Consider the following 18719-nt stretch of genomic DNA (forward strand, 5'->3'; position numbering starts at 1 on the left):
ATGCAAGTAAGGAGTCCCCCACCCCCCCCACCACGCACCCCCACGCCAGCTTCCTCGGTGAGAACGAAATAAATAAACAATGAATGGTCCACTCTCCTCGCGCGCCTCATCCCATCTCATGCATGGCTGCCAGTAATGGTCTACTGGGTGTCAGCTTTTATTGGCACGGCACAAAGCAAGTGCCAAGGGCTCGGAGGCTCGACTCCCCGCTGCAGACTCGGCCTGTGGATAAAAGCGAGCAAAATGCCCCAGCCGAGCTCAGAGACATAGTCATGTTGGGCTGGAACGAGGAAGTGCAGTGGAGAGGGGAGGGACTCCGGGCGCAGCTCCATGGGGCCGCCGCGGCGCTGCGACCTTCTGCACATGGAGCCGGGGAGAGTTGGAAGAACTTCATACTGCAAACTCAAGGAATAGCAGGTAAAGTGACTTCCACCGCGCTTTTCAGCTCCCAACTAATCTCAAAGGCTAGGTCAGCACCTCTAAGTTGATCTCTTTTTTCTTTTCAAGAGTTTTAGGAGACATTTTGCACCTGACTGGAAAAGACTCTCCTTTAGTTTCGGTGCAGGTGCGCCGCAGCATCAGATCCCGCTTGGTGCGCGTAATTCTCGGCCGGTATAGGATTTGTAACGGACTAACAAACCAGAGTACTATTTTGAAATTAAATACAGAAAAATAGATTCACTTTTCCGCGTCCTGTGTTACTAAATAGCCATCAGTTTAACGGAAGTAGTGGAATGTTCCCCATTTTTCCTGTGTCTTTTTTCTCTTTTGGGAACATATGGATAAATTATTTCACAATCACTTAGATTATATAAACATACTTGTCTCGTTTTTTAAGATTTACTTTACTACTTTGTTCGCAATTCGTTAGAATTGTAACCTGTTTAATAGGTTTTTACACTCCTGGTATAGCCTATATAGCACCTGTTGCAACAGATGTGCGCGCTCAGTAAACTTGGTGATGGTCCCTCTGTATCTTACGTTTGATAAAAATATGAAAATACACATTTTCAGGAAAGAAATCAACAACTTTTGATTAAGCACATTTTTTTCGGGGGCCAAAATCAAACCGTATGTGACAATATCATAGCACTGTTTAAACAGGAAATCAGTACGCACAGAAGCTGTACCCAATTTTTCTTGTAAATTAATAATCGATAAATCTGATAATTTCTCATACCGTTTAGCTTTGTATTCACCTGTTCGAACCACAGTCTCAGTTCGTTGTTTAACGTCTGTGTGAAGGAAAGAAACAAGACGCATGTAGGCAGGACTGATACAAGTTTTTACAGTGCTGACAGTGAGGTGGAAAGTAGTTCATCAACGCCCAGGCAGAAAAACAGAAACAACTCTCAAACTGTTGAGGAAATTTCCTCTTTTTTAACACGTTGCAAAAGTTGAGCCATATAGGTTAAGCCTCTGCAAAAAAAATGTATATAAATATATATATATATATATATATTCTAGCTTTTGATCAAAATAAGAATGTATAGCCCTTTTTTAAAAATATTTTTTTCTTTAAAGTGGCGCTTGTGTGATGCAAAGCCCCGAGTCATCGAGTTACCATTAGTTTGTCTTATCTGAAACTGAGAGAGAGAGAGCATCTTAATTTTTTTGTAATAGGCTTATACATTTTTTTTTAGGCAAATATGAATGCATTTGAAGTTTGCTTTCAAGTAAAATGTTTTTTTTCTATGAGTTTGAAACATTTAAGGGAAGTTAATAATTCACTAAAATCACACTTAAATGCAAATATTCAACAAAAAGTAACACTTGGAAAAAGTATTAGAAAAAAAGGTTTGATGTCAGATGTTAGATCTATTTTAAACTCGGATAGGGAACCCCAATACCTGCACAAATAGGACTTTTTCGCATCTCAGTTGGAAAGAGAAGTCCTGAAAGTGCTGCAAGTCTGTCTGCAGATACATCATCTTTCTTGTCAGTAGAAACAGAAGTAGGTGGGGGGTGGGGGCAGAGGAAGGCAGACAGTTATTAAAATGATTGTACTGTCTGAATAGCAGAGTAGTGAAGTGTGTCAGATGCAAATGAAGGAAACTTCTCTTCAGCGCACCTTTACTCTCCCCTCACCCCCTCGATAGGCTCCCAGAACAAATCCGCTAACACTATCTACCCACTTACACCCATACATTTCACGAATTACTGATGAGAATCTCCATGTGCATATGAACAAGGGTGACCGTGAAAACACATTGCTTGGCAGTGTAGGGTAATCTCTAATCCTAATGACTGATAAAAAAAGAAAGAAATCGCCCACAGCTTCATTACTTCTCGTGAAAACCACATGAGTGAAAATGAATAACTCAGATATTTTCCTGAATTGTCAGAAAGTTTAGTAACTGTAGGAAAAGTGGAAACGTTTGGCAGTGTGTGAGAGAATAAAGAATTATTATTCATATTGTTTGTGCATAATCAGAGTGAGGTGCAGCACGAACGAGCGATGAAACTGGATTCACATAGTGATGATATATTACACAGGCCTACTGATGGATTTGAACGCTATGACATGTTTTATTGCAGCCAAAGATCTAATTGTCATAAGCAGAAACATATACAAAATATTTAACATTTGCCTTAAATCCCACTTTTATTTGGTTTTTTAATTGTTTAATCACTCAATAAAAGGTTGAGTGATTTTTTTTAAATGGATTTTTATTAAAAACATTTAAATTTAAGGAATTTGAATGACATGAAACTTCATTTAATTCTAGCTGACACTCAGGAAATGTTTTGTGTGTGACTTTTTCCCCCTACCATTTCTATACTTGAGTGTTGCCTCATGCGTTCCAGTATTTCCTGTTCATTTTGAATGTGTCTTATGTATACTCATTTAAACATATACTGTACACACCAGTGTCTAAGCTTCCTCCTGGGTTTCCAAGCTCTGCTGGTGTGGTCCTCAGTATCTGTTAACGGTTTCGTTGTTTCTCATCTCCACCCTGCTCCCTGGTGTAGCTTTTGCACCTCACTATGAGCAGACGCCTCCAACCCCCCACCCCCACCATTCAACAAACACACACATACACACACGCACACACACACACACACACACACACACACACACACACACACACACACACACACACACACACACACATACACAGGAGGAGGACCGAGAATTCTGTCAACCCACAAGCCTCTTCCTGCCTCTCCTCACTTGACGTACTCCGACCAAAACTTTTCCAGTCCCCCTGCGCTATGTATCAGAAGTCTTTTCTGTGACTTCCATTTCACTGGTTGAAAGATTCCACCTGCCCCCAGTTCATACACACACGCACATGCACACGCACACGCACACGCACACGTACACGCGCTCACACACACACACACACACACACACACACACACACACACACACACACACACACACACACACACACACACACACATATACACACTCTTCCCGGAAAAAACCTGGGACATGAGCAATAAAGGGTAAAAATCATGTTTTGTTTTTTTCACAATATCAGTTTGATCTGATAAAATAAATGAGAAAAAAGTCGGGACTGGTTAGGTGGGATGGACACATTTTAGTTTCTTATTAAAAAGTGTGTTATCAAAGTAGGACTCTAAACTTTGGAAAAGAAAAATTAAAGCACGCTCTTGAAATCACAACTAAAAACAATATGGGAAAACTTTGTAACAGGTAAAAAAAAAAAAAAAACAGCATTAAAATAGTATCACAAAATATCTACTTCCTGAATACGTATCTACGTGCACCTTACTTTCCACATGCCTACGCAAGTGGGTTGTGGTTGAATGTAGGAACTCTCTTTTTTATTTCTGCCGAAGCCCCCCCCCTCCGCCAACACATCCGTGTTTCCCCTCGCACCATCTGCCCAGAAAAAAAGGGCACACGAGAATATACCCCCCTCTGCCCCCGACCTCCTAACTCCAGATGCTGAAGAAGTGCGCTGCGGAGTCGTAGCTCAGCAGAGTAACACGCAACACCCCTGTGTTGTGCTGAACAAATCTTCTGCACCAGTGACCTTTGACCCCCCACCCCCCTCCTCCTCCTTTCTCCTCCCCTCACACTTGCATCCTGGGTGTCTGCAGGCCGCCGAGCTCCTGACTTGACTCCGCAGAATATTGTGCGTTGCGACACAGCGGCCCGGTCGCTTCCCACTATTTGTTCCAAATGTGTGGAGCCATCTGTCAGTAAAACAGGAAGGCCTAGGTTCCCCTTCTCCCTTGGGCTCGTTTCGCTATTTTCGGGAGCTTCACTTCTCCCTGAGTGGCTGCTTGGACTGGGCAGCGGCCCCACCAAGGGCTTCTTGAAGTGGCGGAGTTGGGGCTGAGGCTGTCGGGCCCATCTGCTGCAGGCTTGAAGGCCATCCATTATTAATGGGGCCACGAGCACTGGTGACTCCTCAGATATTCAGTCCTGGCCGGAGGATTGCTTCTAAAAAAAAATCATAAAGAGAACTTCTCTGTCCTTCGGCCTGCTTTTTCTGTTCTTTTCTCTGCACCTTCCTGTTGCAATTGCTCTTCTGACTTCTTGCCCTCCCATTGCTATCTTCGTTCTCTGCCTCTAAATCTATCTCGCTGCCTCTTCTCTCTCTCTTTTCTGTCCTCCCCTCTCTTTGTTTCTGAGTGTGGCTTGCATGCGTCTGTGCCCAGGCCGCGGGCTCAGCGATGCATGCTCAGTAAATTAGTGAGAACACGAGCGCCGATCAGCTGGGAGCGCCAAACGCCCGCATACTCGTGACCTGGGGCCAGTTAATTTTCTGCTTAATTTTGCGGCAGTCAGTTTGCATTTTTGGATGATTACGTGGCAGGAAATTAACAATAAATAACAAATGTGGTCTGAAAGCCCATTCCTAGCAAGCCTACCAGCGGGCCCCATCAGCCGGAGCCAAGCCACTCTCCAAGCTCAGTCGCTCTGTCAGACTTGTAATGAAAATGTCTGTAATTCTTTGTAATGTAATGTGGGGGACTGTGGGGTGTCTGCGGCGGTGACAGGAGTGATCTCACTGAGGTGACAAAGCCACGCCGAGAAGTACACCCTTTACTCCACTCTGGCTTTTTATAATGTTGTTTCCTCAGCCTGCACTTGATTAAACTTACATACATCTCCATCTCCATCTCTCTCCCATTAGAGTACCTGCACCGCATGGAGACAGAGGAGGCCCAGGAAATGGCCCAGATGCCAGGTAAAAGACTACCTACTGCATGATTGAGACGTAGAGTGCAGAAAGTAGATACAATAGGCCCAACAAACAGGCTCTTACACCACCCGGAGGTAATTTTGCTTATCCTGAATGAGACACGTTGAGGGGCTGCGTGGTGAGTGATGGGTGTTTGCGGGTATGTGTGTCTCCCCAGGCAGGGACAGCCCCCCTGCCAACGAGGCATCCGAGGAGGCCGAGGAACCAATGGCCGTCCCTGAGGACCTGTCAGCCGGCTCCACCCACCAGCAGAACAACAGAGGGGACAAAGGTACGAGGCAACATCTCACCAAACGCACCCACAGCCACAGCAGAACAAAACTGATGCTTGTGTAAATGTAAGAATACATGAATCATAGTGTGCGAGTGTATCCATGAAGCAGCAATCAAAATGAGTCAAACCCACTGCAGTGTGTCTTCCCCAAAAGTAATGTATTCACTCCCAAAGCATCCAAATCAGAGTAAAACGGTTAAATGAAAGAAAATGTCAGTATCAAAAGCATAACATATATATTTAAAAAAAAAAGCATAAAAATGTTTTTATAACTTAATCCCATACACATCCAGAGGGAGATATTTGCTGTTCCAAATCCCTTGGAAAAATTAATTTTAAGCTGTAAAGAGACACATTTAGGTCATTGGCAGAAAAGGTAGAAAAAAAAAAAAAATCCCTTTGATCCATTGGATGTCATTAATAAGCCGAATCTTAAGGAATAGCTAATGTGGCCTTGATTTGAGTTTGTGAACACCAAGCCAGGGAATATCATGGTGAAAATAAGGATGAAGCATGCTAGGGGGATTCACATCGGCGGCGTATATTTATCTCAAGTCTCCTGACATGGGTGGTTTGTGAAAAAACAGGAAATGTTCAAGGTGGAATCATTATTGGTCATTAAAAGCTAATCGCTTTTACATGACAGCAGGATGAATCAGACATAACATACAGTTTAAATAGGATAAACAAGGTCTTTTTTTGCTTAGTATTATCATTACTTATTAATAGCTTGTCAAACACATCAATACGTCCACTGAATGTCCAAAATGTTAGGGACCGTCACAGCTTTCAGTACAGATGAGGCAAATCCACATGAGAGCCATTGAGTCGATATTGAATTTATTTTTTTTAATTTTGAAATGTGCAAAAAGAGGTGCAACTCAGGAACACAAATACGTGGGGTTATATATTTTCGTTTTAATCATGACAAATTATTTTAAATGATGGCAGAAAAACCAAGCACGACAGCTGACCATCCTATCTGTGTTTTTCCACTTATCCAGATGATGGCAAAGATTAGCAGCACCAAGTACAAAAATAAAATGTGAGAGAGGAAACTGAAATAGGGTGTGTAAGAGTTTCCTAAGAAGAACTTGCCACCAGGCAGTTTCAACACTCCTGAAGATAAAGAGTTCAGGAACAGGGCCAAGCTCAGAGAGATCAGCGCATCACTACACCACATAGGTCACACACCTGCGGGCCACACACACACACACACACACACACACACACACACACACACACACACACACACACACACACACACACACACACACACACACACACACATACATACAGATACACACATACACACACTTTTTTGAGTTGTGAGGCGCCGAGCTCAGCACAGGCAGGAATTTTCTGTGCTGCGATGGCAACAATTAAAACATTTAAAATCGAGTTAGGGAGCGTTTGTAGAGCCATGTTTTATAAGACTGTGTACATCTCATCTCAGTCGACAGATGCACGTTTAGTACGATCTGGGGAAAAAAGGAAATAGTCAAAAAGCAGATGATTTAAATGTCTTACTTTCATCGGCAGCATGTAAAGAGAGTAAAGGGGGCACAGCTGGCGGCGTGTATGTATGACTTGATGTACTATATGTGAGTTTCTGTTCATTCCCTATAACAGTAGGACCACTTCGCATGAGTGTGTGTGCACATGTGTCTATATAGGGACAGAGAGAAAGAAGGGAAGTGCAAGTATCTGGTACATCTATGCATGGCTGCCCCTGTGATAAAAGCCCAATTGAGTTATAATTATCGCCCAGGATCATGTGCTGCTCAGTTCTCTGTAGTGAAAAAAAAAGAAGGCATAAAGCAGAGGGACTATATGTGGGACATGGGACCTCAAAGTATCGAAAGCTCAAAACCTCAAAACCCAGGTTTGTTTCCTGTTGCAAATAAGTCTTCACAGCCTGGGATTGTCACTGCTGCTGCGCATTCACAGTGCTGTAATCCGCATAAGGGATCTTTAAAGGTCAAAATGAACCCTATTTTGTCCTCCATATCAGTGTGTTAAGTAAACTGTCACAAAAATGCTATTTCAAATAATTTAATTGAAATTAAGAAAAAATATTTTTATTTTTGGATGGAGAGATATTTGGTTGAAGTCACAAGGCGGTTAAATGACCTTCTGAAGATCCCAGTGAAATGATTTCTGTTTCACTTTCCGTGATTCAGACGCTCCTTTGCTATTTCAGAGACATGAGACTAAGAGGGAGACTGAGCTGTCTAGTTCCCGAAAACATGGAGGAGGTTGAAAGCGTGAGGGGGAAAAGCAGGCTGTTTTTGGTGTTCCTGCAAGTCGCGTTGAGAATGTTGCTGCCGTGGTTTAACACATGCGGTTCCACTACTTTGCACACAGGGTTATTTTCAGGCAGTGAGAGCAGCACCAGTCAGTAACAGGAACCTCCAGCAGTCTCCCTGTGTTTCCACACTGCAGAACTAACACACTTGCTAAGTTGCTTCCTATCTACTATCAAACTATTTCAGTATAGCTTGATCATTTCTTATTTTTATGCCAAAAAATGCTTCGTGTTTAAAAGAATAGTACTATAGCTTCTTTCTTTTTTTTTTTCTTTTTTTTTTTTTTACATTTATTGGTCGCTTCTCTCAGTATTGGTCATTGTTTAATTCTCTGCTACAGTATGTGTTACCCCTTTATCTGTAATCTGAGGATTAGATCCACATCAGGTTATAACAATTTTATTGCGACCAGTTTTGTTTGTCTGACCCTCGCTTCCCAAAACGAGCAAATCAGGATGTGTGACTGTGACAAACAAGATAAACAGTAGAAAGCCTTCTTCCTATTCCCAATTCAGTCACAACTTCCCCATATCCATGACAAGTAGGTGGCAGCCCAGCGTTCATGGTTCCCTTCTGTCTGTTTCACCTGGCTGATAACCTGAGCGCCTCACTGGTGTATTAGATGTCTCAGGAACTGAAAACCACAAGTAAACAGAACTTTTTTTTTTATTGCATTGTTCCAACAATTCTGAAATTAGTGAGAATAAATCATCTACACATTTTTTTTTTATATTGAAGACTTATTCCTGGATCAGTGGCACCATTTGCATGTGCAGATAAATGCCTCTCTTGTCAATACTGAGCAAGGCAGTAGTCTGATTAAGTCTTTTCATTGGTACATCATTTTACAAATCAATGTTGACATCAGCAAAGTACTTGAGATACTCAGAAAAAAATTGTGTCATTGGTTATGTGGCTAAAACCATAAATTAAATTAGGAGGGTTGAAGTGGTGTAGCCACTTATCGAGTTTTGCTTTCGAGCTCTGTGATATGCAAATGCAAAAGTAACCCGATCATTTGCCCTCAAAAATCCCTCCTTACATCACTTATGCCTGACTGAAACGCCTTGGTGGTTCAAGTGAGAAATTCAAAGGCTTGGTTTGCAACACGTGCAGCGTAGATACTCCAGAAAAGATCACTCCGGCTGCTTAGTGCAGGTTGTAATTCTCTTTCACCTCTGCAAAAGTGAGTAGGACATGTGCACAACCTGACTGCACTTCACAAAATGTCACAGAAGGTGTAAACATGTCTTAAGTCAGTGAGTCCCAACTAGGGGTGTTCATACCCCGAGGGGTACTTCTGCTGTTGCGTAGAGGAATGTGGAAAGATTGTGGAGTACCTTTAGTCATTTGAAAACATAGAAATTACAATTTAAATACAAATTTGCATAGTGAGTCACCTGAATACCACTTGTTGAGAGTGTGTGTTATGTAGTAGTGGGCAAGCAGAGGAGTTGAAACAGTTGTAATGGATAAACTGTTGTAATAGTGGTTCGAATGGAGGGGGGGAGCGATCACGGAAGGCTTGTGTCATGTGGAAGCACCGACACAATTGTTGTCATTACTTAAAATTCCTGATGGGGGAGACAGAAACTACGCACTATAGCTTTAAAGTAATGGATACACAGTTTAAATAGTTAGCCTAAATCAACAGATACACAGTTGAAATAGTTAGCTAAAAGTAACCCGTACATGTTTAAAATAGTTAGCTTAAAGTAATGGATAAACTATTTAAATATTTAGCTTAAAGGGATGGAAACACAGTTGGAATAGCTAATGTAATATATACAAAGGGAAATAGTTGAAAGTAATGGATAGTAATGGTGGACATATTTAGCGAGACGTAATGAATAGTTAGTTAAATTAGATAGCTCAAATTAAGGTAAAAACTGTTTAGTTTGCTAAAAGTAATGGGAGAATGGTTCAAATAAACGGTTGTGTAGACAAATGGGTATTTGGGTTCATCTGGCAGGGTTGTGGGAGTACAACTGACAAAAACTGTTGACAACCACTGTCTGAAGTTAAATGTATAAATGCATATATAAGCCAGAGACCTCCCAAGTGAAACTAAAGGCATCATGGCAATAACAGCATCAGAGTTGTGTGTTAACACATAGCAACACTTAAAAACCTTGTCATCCACGTTGCATTGCATTACATTTTGGATGCACATGTAGCATGTTCACACACAGTTCTGTACCATAACTTATCATCATCTTTTGCACATTGATAGAACTTAACACCAACGTAGCACCATTTTGTTTCTCTAAAGCTTTTCCTTCCCTTTGCGTGCATGGCTGGTATCTCTCTTATCTCATCTACTCAGCAAAAAGACAAGAGAGTTTGTCAAAAAAATTTCAACAGTCAAAACAGATGAGCAGATTGTTTGTCATGCCACGGCCGATAGAAAAAAAAAAAAACGTTGTGTGGAGATGGACGATCGGATTGTGTGACTGATCAGAAAAGCGATCATGAACATCTCATGATCCATCGCTGTTAGTTCTCAAATTTCGCTCCACCTCCTGCTCTCTATGGGAAACATTCTGTGGGGGATTTATGTTCCCTTGGTGGCTCTCGGCAAAAACAAAACTCCTGCAAAAAAAAAAAAAAATGTTTCAGTTACTGGCTGTTTTACAATTCCTTTCCCGTGCTTCCCTTTCTGTCACTTCTCCATAATTCTTGGTAATTTCAGTTAGACAGGCTCTCTTTCTGAAGCTTCCCCTTTTCCATAGATTCCTATATTTCATGATTTCCACTTCTTCCTCTTCAGTTGTACAAACAGAGGTAGAGGCATGGGGAAATCAGGCTGCCACAGTGACATGCAAACCACAGGCTGATAGCTGTGGGACTTGCATGATATGTCAGTTCTCTTAAATGTTTCTAAAGTTCGCTAGTGGGAAAAGAAGGAGCTGGTAGTTCAGCACAGAGGACACTTCTCTTTTCTGATCACTCTGGGAACACCAGACATCACGTAGAGATTATAGTATAATATAAATAATAGTTGGCATTTGTCAATCATGCAGCATTTACTCTCTGTATTCTACAGACCCCTCTGATTAGTGAAAAAGGTCAAATGCAAGTTTGTCTCATGTGTGTGTTCATCGCACTCTGTGGCTCTGATAGACACCGCTGTCGTCCCTAGTTTCACACTTCCTGTGTCTCTGTTTCCTGTTTATCTTGCTGTCATTTGTTTCACCAAAGTGTGATGGTGTGAGATGATCTGTTTCTTTATCACCAACATCCTCAAACAGTATGCATGCTATCCACCTGTGTATCCTTATGAAAAATACTATTCTGCTTTGAAATAAATGAGCAGTGTATCTACAGTATAGTCTACAGTTTAGAGGAGTAGGCAGTGGCTTGATCTTATCAGACGTTTGCTAATTTTTCTCAGGCTGAATTCACAAAATGCCTGAAGTAAGAGGGGAAGTTTGTGAACTGTCGATGCATCATCCTGGTAAACATACAAATGTTGCATTGAGCACTAAAGGAGGTTTTCCATTGCACAACTGTCGTTGCCCTAGTTATATTATAGTGCAGTTGCAATGCTATTACATACTGTACAGTGTCCATCCAGACAGAGGAACGAGGGAATGAACAGAATTATATTGACTACAATAACGTACTGAATGAATCCAAATAAAGCCAGGCCATGTTAAAGTTCAGTTTCTTGGCTGCGAGAAACACAGTTTGAGTTCATCAGCATAGGCTTTATAAAATGAGCACATGTATGTATTTTATTTGAACAACAAAAACAATGTAACACATAATATATCTCATTCATAGAAAAAAAATTTAACTTTATTGAATCAAAATAAAAGGCCAAACAATTATTTAACAATGACAATCTGTCAGGTCAATTATAAAATATAAGTATAAAAGTATAAAAAAAAGTATAAAATAAAATCAATTAAAATAGCGAGATTGATAACAATACTAAATAACAATAACAATGACAGAAAAAGCTATGTTTTACTTAAATCTGTTAGCAACATTCACGAATATCCATTCAGTGAGGCTTCAAAAAATCGTTTGACTTTCCTATTATGCAGCCTTACAGACCAAGCAAAGGCAACTTCAAGGCTACATCACAATGTTACAATAAGCAGCTCTTATCTATTCTCCTGTCACAGTATCAATATCACACTGACAATTGCCCATCTTTAGTATATAACATCATGAAAGAACCATGCTCGTATTCTAAACCGTGGCCCCCCCCTCCTTGCCCTTTTTTCCAGCCTGTAACATTAAAGTTGAGGCTCGCAGTGATGAGGAGAATGGGCTGGCCTGTGACATGAATGGCGTGGAGGAGGAGGAGTGCGCGGAAGACTTGCGCGTGATCGATGCCTCGGGGGCCAAGGTGAACGGCTCACAGCCGAGCCCCGAAATCAAGGCCTTCTCCTCGGCTGGCGGTATCCGGCTGCCCAACGGGAAGCTCAAGTGCGATATCTGTGGGATAGTTTGCATTGGCCCCAATGTGTTGATGGTGCACAAGCGGAGCCACACTGGTAAGCCACCTGCAATACTTCTTGCCCTTCCTTTGCACCCATGTTCACTGTTAGTAAGACAGGATGGATGAGGGGTAGAAAGGTGTTTGCTGTGGCTCCCGCCCATGTTCAGAACATTTCTTTAGACTTAAAGCTAAAAAAGAGTTGTTGTCTCCCACTAACACAAGCAGTATGTACATGCTGTAGCTTTGCCTACACACAAACGTCAGTGATAGATAAATAAACTTTAGAGCCTGTTCTTATGTTTGCAGTCACACTTATAATCAGTCGTAGCCGTAAAGGCATCCTTGCGTTTGGCTGTATGCATGTAAACCTTCTCTTCGTGCGTGAAATAGACTTTGAGCACACCGTTAGCATTCATTATTTTTCATCTAAATGATTCTGAATTACCACAGGACAAGCAACAGTTAACTGATCAAATTATTGTGTGACAAAGTAGCAGAGATGAACTTGGTCCGACAAAAAAAAAGCCCTGAGTTGAGAAACAGGATATCTGTGGACGATTAAATGGAATCTCTATGAAGTGACAATTATCTGGCTATTAAAAGTTTTTTCAAATTTCAAAATTGATATTCTATTGTAATGAAGCCAAACCAGTGGTGGGGAACATTTTTGAAAAAGGCACTTAACTGTCAAGCTTTAGAAACTAATGAAACTCAAAATGGAAGAAAGGAACACTAGACTAATGTAAATGCAAAAGAAACTACAATAAAAGACATAATGAAGTGCCTCTTATTTAAATAGAAAATATTCTGTGGTGAGTCTTTGCTCCTGAAATGCATTTTTAATGAATTTCCTTTTTTATATATTTTTGCTGCTTCACTGGTGACTCTTATTTTATGGGGGGCCTTTGAAAAAAAGGAAAAAAAAGCCATATTAAAACGTTCTCACAGAATGCCACAACACTCGGAGAGGCTGGATATTGGTTTATTCCAGAAGCGCTGATCAGGAAGACTGGCTCTCAACACAAAGTGTTTCCTCCGCTTTATTCAAATGAGGCTGAATTTGCATTGTGATGTGCCGCTCTTATTTTAGAGACGAAGAAGAGGAAAAAATGAGATTTTCAGATCAAATTGACCTAGGCAATGGTGCATTACGGAACTGGCAGGCTGAGTCTGAAAGGCTCTTGTTCGATCAGAGCGCCAGAAGTCGGTGGGGCAGGGGGAGCACGGAGAGATAGAGTGTCAGTCTGCTGTGAAACCCTCTCTCAGGCTGCTGGATGGCTCTCTGCCCCCGAGACGCTCCATCATCCGGCTTGTTCTGGCGCTCGGGATGCTTGTTGTGCAGTGACCCCGCATTCCTACAGCAGCAACCCGCTTTTTCATCCACATAGAAAAGTGCTTTTATTGTTGTCAGTGGAGGAATCAAACATAGTGAGGTTAGGGAGAGTGGTGCAATCAAGAAAGACATCAAAAATTATTATCTGACTGGTAGGGTACATACAAAAAAAACTATAAAATTGTGTGGCAGTAAAACGTAGACCTACAAGTTATTATTTTGTATGTGTTTTTTTTATTTTATTCGCCTCTTAATGGTAAACGTGCCTCTGTTGTGCTCTTGTCCCCAGGAGAACGTCCTTTCCATTGCAGCCAGTGCGGTGCCTCTTTCACCCAGAAAGGCAACCTGCTGCGTCACATCAAGCTCCACTCAGGGGAGAAACCCTTCAAGTGTCACCTGTGCAGCTACGCCTGTCGCAGGAGGGACGCCCTCTCCGGACATTTACGCACCCACTCGGGTGAGTATGCACAGGCCACCCACACTGAAAACTTCCACACTCATGGTAATGCAGAGATAATGCAAAGATCTTCAGCTCTAACCCAGCGGTCCGCTGGGTTGGAGCTGAAGATCTTTGCCCGACGGGACCCGATGAGTTCTATCATTTTACACAGGCTCGGGCCGGGCTCGGGCTTAAATGAGCGGTCAGGTGATGCATTTCAATTAGCGCGAAAATGGATGCTGAGGAGGTGAAACGGAGGCTGACGTCTGGAGGACTTATTTTATTTCTTTGTTCCAACTTCCAAGTGGCCTATAGCCTACGTTAGTCATAAATAAATGATGTTAAAAAATGTATAAATGACTCTTTCTTGACAAAAGGCAAAAGAGCTGTGTGCGTACTCACATTGAATAATGTCGGGCTGTAAACGGGTTCGGGCATTTAAAAAGCTGTCAATCAAAATGTGCTTGTCGGGCTCGGGACGAATTCTGTCGTGCTCGGGCCTTGTCGGGCCGAACTTTTAAGGCCCGATTACAGCTCTACGCTGGGTGCCTTTACCAAAGGCATGACATGTTCTGCAGTGCATACAGTGAGAGCTCAGGGCTTTATAAGGGGAAGTTGACAGGGTGTAGATATGGTGTCACTTTTTTGTTTGCAAATGCTTTGCAGAAGTATGTGTTAATGAAATCTTTTGGGTGTAAATAGTACACGGCCTGCTCTAAATAGTTCAACAGAACATTGAAGGGATAACCTGCAAAATGGTTTTTGCATTCCAGTTTCAACTTAAATCGATTTGAACGTTTACCTGCAACAATTAGTGACAAAACATCAAGCTAGCATTATGAACACCATAATGGGTTATCCATCTGAAGCACTTTGTTATTCTCCACAAGTTGGTGTACAGAGGCACTGAACTGAATTAAATAAGGAGCAAAGGCTAAAGGAATCAGAAAGCTTACAAACTAGGGAGGCCTATGCTTAAAGGAAAAGGCTGGAATTTATTTTTACAATTTTCTGTGTCATCAAATCCCATGAAAGGCTTAACACCGACAGTGTGTGAATATGACTCTCAGTACTTTCCAACTTCCCTACTATATTTATGACACTCAGTTCCAATCCCATTTATTCATACTGAAGACAGGCTTATTATTATTTATTTTTTTAAAGGTAATGTCACCCACTGACACAGAGTGGCTCATGTATGTGTTTGAGAGGAATTAGCTACAGTATAGTAGTGGCTCATGCCCAGGGCTGTAGTCAGAGTTTTCGAAATACTGAGGTCATAAGTCTCCCCCGCTTTAAATATTCTGATCAAAGTGATAGACAGATAAGAATATACTTTTCTACTAGTCCTATTTTCAATATTTTATTTATCCAACTGTTCCTTTAACATTTCAATAGATTATATTCCATGACTGTGGGTCTATTATTATTTAGTTTACTGTTTTGTTGGTGTAAGAGCGGTTCATCTTAATCAAGTCTACACAGATCAGATTATAAAATACCCACCATGAGTAGGTTTTTATTTGTGAACTCCCCTCAAGTTGCTTCCTGAATTCCCCCAAAAATACAGAGGACATGACCTCAGTGAGCTCAGTAGTAGCTACAGCCGTTTTCTGGACTTTACCTGTCAATCAAACAGTGTGGGGGCGGTACTGCCAGGTCTTTTCCTTGGGTTTTCTGTCGACAAAGTTTTTGTAGGTGGGGCTCTTTTTCTGTGTCTAACCACTCTGTCGTTTGTCTTCTTCTATTTATTCCGAGCAAACTGGGAATGTAAAAATCCGTCACTTCCTGTTTTACTTCCAGGAAAGAGCTACGAGAAAGGGCATTTAGAACAGCAGACTATAGGTTGAATTATTATTGTGTAACTAAACTAAAACGTATGAATTAAAAATGAGAAAAAAAAAGGTTATCACTTTAATATCAACAATCACATAGAATACGACACTGCTCTGTTCACTGATCTAATGTTATTTCTTTGCAGTTGGAAAACCCCACAAGTGTGCTTACTGTGGGCGGAGTTACAAGCAGCGCAGCTCTCTCGAGGAGCACAAGGAGCGCTGTCACAACTACCTGCAGTGCATGGGGCTGCAGAACAGCATGTACACAGGTCGGTGCCTCACCAGACGCACACTTCACTTTTCACCCAAATCTGATGGCCTACTTTACCCTGAGTGCAGGTCTCGCTATGCATGCAACAGCAGTGTGCCGTGAATCTGTTAGGAAATGCTCTAACAGATCAGCTCAAATTACTGTCATTTCCATTTGAGTATAAGCTCATGCAGAAGTTCTTTAGCTATTTAAAATGACTGCAGAGATAAATATAGTCAATTTAATCGTGGTGTCAGTGTAAAGTACTGCATTTGTCCATATATACTTGGCAGTCATAAACTGAATGAACTCACTATGGAGATATTTCATGCGCAGGCTGCTGTAAACCTCTGCGTTGAAGCCTAGAAACACATTTATACCTCATCTGTGAGCAATGAAGAAATACTATTTTTATAGACCAAGTGCTTCACATGTGTCAGAATAGTCCGCTCTGTGCTCTGCGAGAAAAATACCATCAGACCAGAAACTACCATCATGTGTTGTCAGGCGCCAGTTCATCACTTTAAACAGAACAAACTCAAATTACTTTTGATTCTGAAATCTACTTTTCTGTCTTGCTTTCCAGTAGTAAAGGAAGAAAGCAACCAGAATGAGCAGAGGGAAGACTTAACCCAGACGGGATCTGACAGAGCCTTGGTGCTAGACAGACTAGCTAATAATGTAGCTAAGCGTAAGAGCACTATGCCACAGAAGTTTGTGGGTAAGGGCTGAAATCTGCTTCCTTTGTGTTTATAACCTATGCATCTATGAAAGCTGCCTAGGTGAAGCTGCACTGTGTTTTGTGTTAATTACTTTTTCTCTGCCACCCTGGCTCTGCAGAATGCATGCAGTGTAACAGAACAAAAAGTCTATTTGTGCAGTTAAGCCTGATCAGGAATTGTTCATTTGTTTAGAAAAGCCTATGTTTAAATATTTACAAGTGTTTAACCCTGCATATTAATTTTACATTAAGATGTTGATAATTATAACAAAAGAGGGAGAAAAATAGAATATTAAGAGGCTGAGGGAAATGCTAGCATGAGTCTAGAAATACCAATAGGAGACCATGAGACCAGAATAAAACAGTCAGTCAGTCAGTCATTTTCAAACTAGAGAGGAGCAGGCTCTGTATTAAAGTGGTTAAATCACAAGATGCAGGTGAAAGTTGAAGTATAAACTTCCCGTTGCTCTTCTGTCTTTCTCCGAACCCTCAGGTGAGAAACGTCTGTCAGACCTCTCCTACGACGGAGGAGCAGGCGAGCTGATTCAGCCCCACGTCATCGACCAGGCCATCAACAGCGCCATCAGCTACCTGGGGGCCGAGTCGCTCCGGCCTCTGGTGCAGACCTCCCCGGCCTCCTCTTCCGATGTGGGCCTCAGCTCCATGTACCCCCTGCACAAGCAGGCGGGCGAGGGCCACGCGGGAATGGGCCACAACCTGTCGGCCAAAGACAGCGCAGCCGAGAACCTGCTGCTCCTCTCCAACTCCAAGTCCGCGTCCAGCGAGAAGGATGGCTCGCCCAGCCACAGCGGCCAGGACTCCACAGACACCGAGAGCAACAACGAGGATCGTCCCGGCGGGGTGGCTTCCGGCCTCATCTACCTGACCAATCACATCACGTCGGGGGTGAGGAACGGCATGCTCCCTCTGGTGAAGGAGGAGCAGCAGAGGCAGTACGAGGCCATCCGGGCCAGCATAGAGATGGCTTCAGAGGGCTTCAAGGTGATGACAGCAGACGGGGAGCAGGTGAGGGCATACCGGTGCGAACACTGCCGCGTTCTCTTCCTGGACCACGTCATGTACACCATTCACATGGGCTGTCACGGCTTCAGAGACCCCTTCGAGTGCAACCTCTGTGGTCACCGGAGTCAAGACCGATACGAGTTCTCCTCTCACATGACGCGAGGGGAGCATCGCGTCTGAGCCCCCGTACACCGGAGAGAACACACACACATACATACACACACAGACACACACACACACACACACACACACAGACAGACAAATAGGTGTAGATATGGAAAACATGCCGCACACACTCACTCATGCAGACATGCACTGGAAGTAAGGGACTGTTCGTTATTTATTTAAGGGGCCACCCGAGGAGGGAGAGACCGCTAGCTCACATAGTAAGAGCGTTCGCCCATGAGTCCTGCAGCGGTGCAGGGTTTGAATCTGACCTGCAGCCCTTTGCTGCATGTCATCCCCCATCTCTCTCCCCCTTTCATCTCTATCCACTTTCAAAATAAAGGGAAAAGCCCCAAAAAATAATCTTTAAAAAAATAGACATGACCCTACCCTCGCCAGTAATAATTTTTCTATGACCCTCCAAAACGATTTGGAAAAAAAGGGATGACCCTCCCCCAACAATTTATTGATACCTTCTGTACTGGTTTGTAGTTGGCAAAGATATACAGATTACCATGGTTTTTTACAGCAATGACATACATGATTAAACCTCTGCATTCTCATCTGACGCATCAATTCAATTCAATTCAATTTTATTTATAGTATCAAAATCATCAACAATAGTTATCTCGAGACATTTTACAGATAGATTGGTCTAGACCACACTCTATAATTTACAAAGACCCAACAATTCCAAATAATAATTTCATCACACTCCTCTGTTATGG

The 18719-nt window shown here is 42.3% G+C and overlaps 1 protein-coding gene across 7 annotated transcripts; it reads left to right on the top strand.

Annotated features, from left to right (window-relative positions):
* Positions 1-107: 107 nt before the first annotated feature.
* ikzf1 (IKAROS family zinc finger 1 (Ikaros)) lies at positions 108-18301 on the top strand. 7 transcript variants are annotated; one of them, XM_039784565.1, is made up of 8 exons: positions 175-417; positions 5118-5171; positions 5344-5457; positions 12008-12277; positions 13845-14012; positions 15976-16101; positions 16672-16803; positions 17297-18301. In XM_039784565.1, exons 1-8 carry the CDS (start codon positions 273-275, stop codon positions 18004-18006), a joined length of 1719 nt encoding a protein of 572 aa, XP_039640499.1. In that variant the 5' UTR covers positions 175-272; the 3' UTR covers positions 18007-18301. The 7 variants fall into 7 exon arrangements, with proteins under 7 accessions (XP_039640503.1, XP_039640500.1, XP_039640499.1 ...); XM_039784564.1 differs by having other exon boundaries at positions 176-417; positions 16669-16803; XM_039784566.1 differs by lacking the exon at positions 16672-16803 and having other exon boundaries at positions 174-417.
* The last annotated feature ends 418 nt before the right edge of the window (positions 18302-18719 follow it).

This window comes from Perca fluviatilis, chromosome 19 (genome assembly GCF_010015445.1).
Source record: "Perca fluviatilis chromosome 19, GENO_Pfluv_1.0, whole genome shotgun sequence".
Lineage (NCBI taxonomy): Eukaryota > Metazoa > Chordata > Actinopteri > Perciformes > Percidae > Perca > Perca fluviatilis.

What these genes read in the sequence shown, in the direction of transcription:
- ikzf1 (XM_039784564.1), top strand. Translation starts at nt 273, where the DNA reads ATGTTGGGCTGGAACGAGGAAGTGCAGTGGAGAGGGGAGGGACTCCGG. An exon ending in ACATTTACGCACCCACTCGG is followed by an intron (nt 14,013 to 15,975) that starts GTGAGTATGCAC and finishes ATTTCTTTGCAG; the next exon opens with TTGGAAAACCCCACAAGTGT. An exon ending in GCAGAACAGCATGTACACAG is followed by an intron (nt 16,102 to 16,668) that starts GTCGGTGCCTCA and finishes CTTGCTTTCCAG; the next exon opens with TAGTAAAGGAAGAAAGCAAC.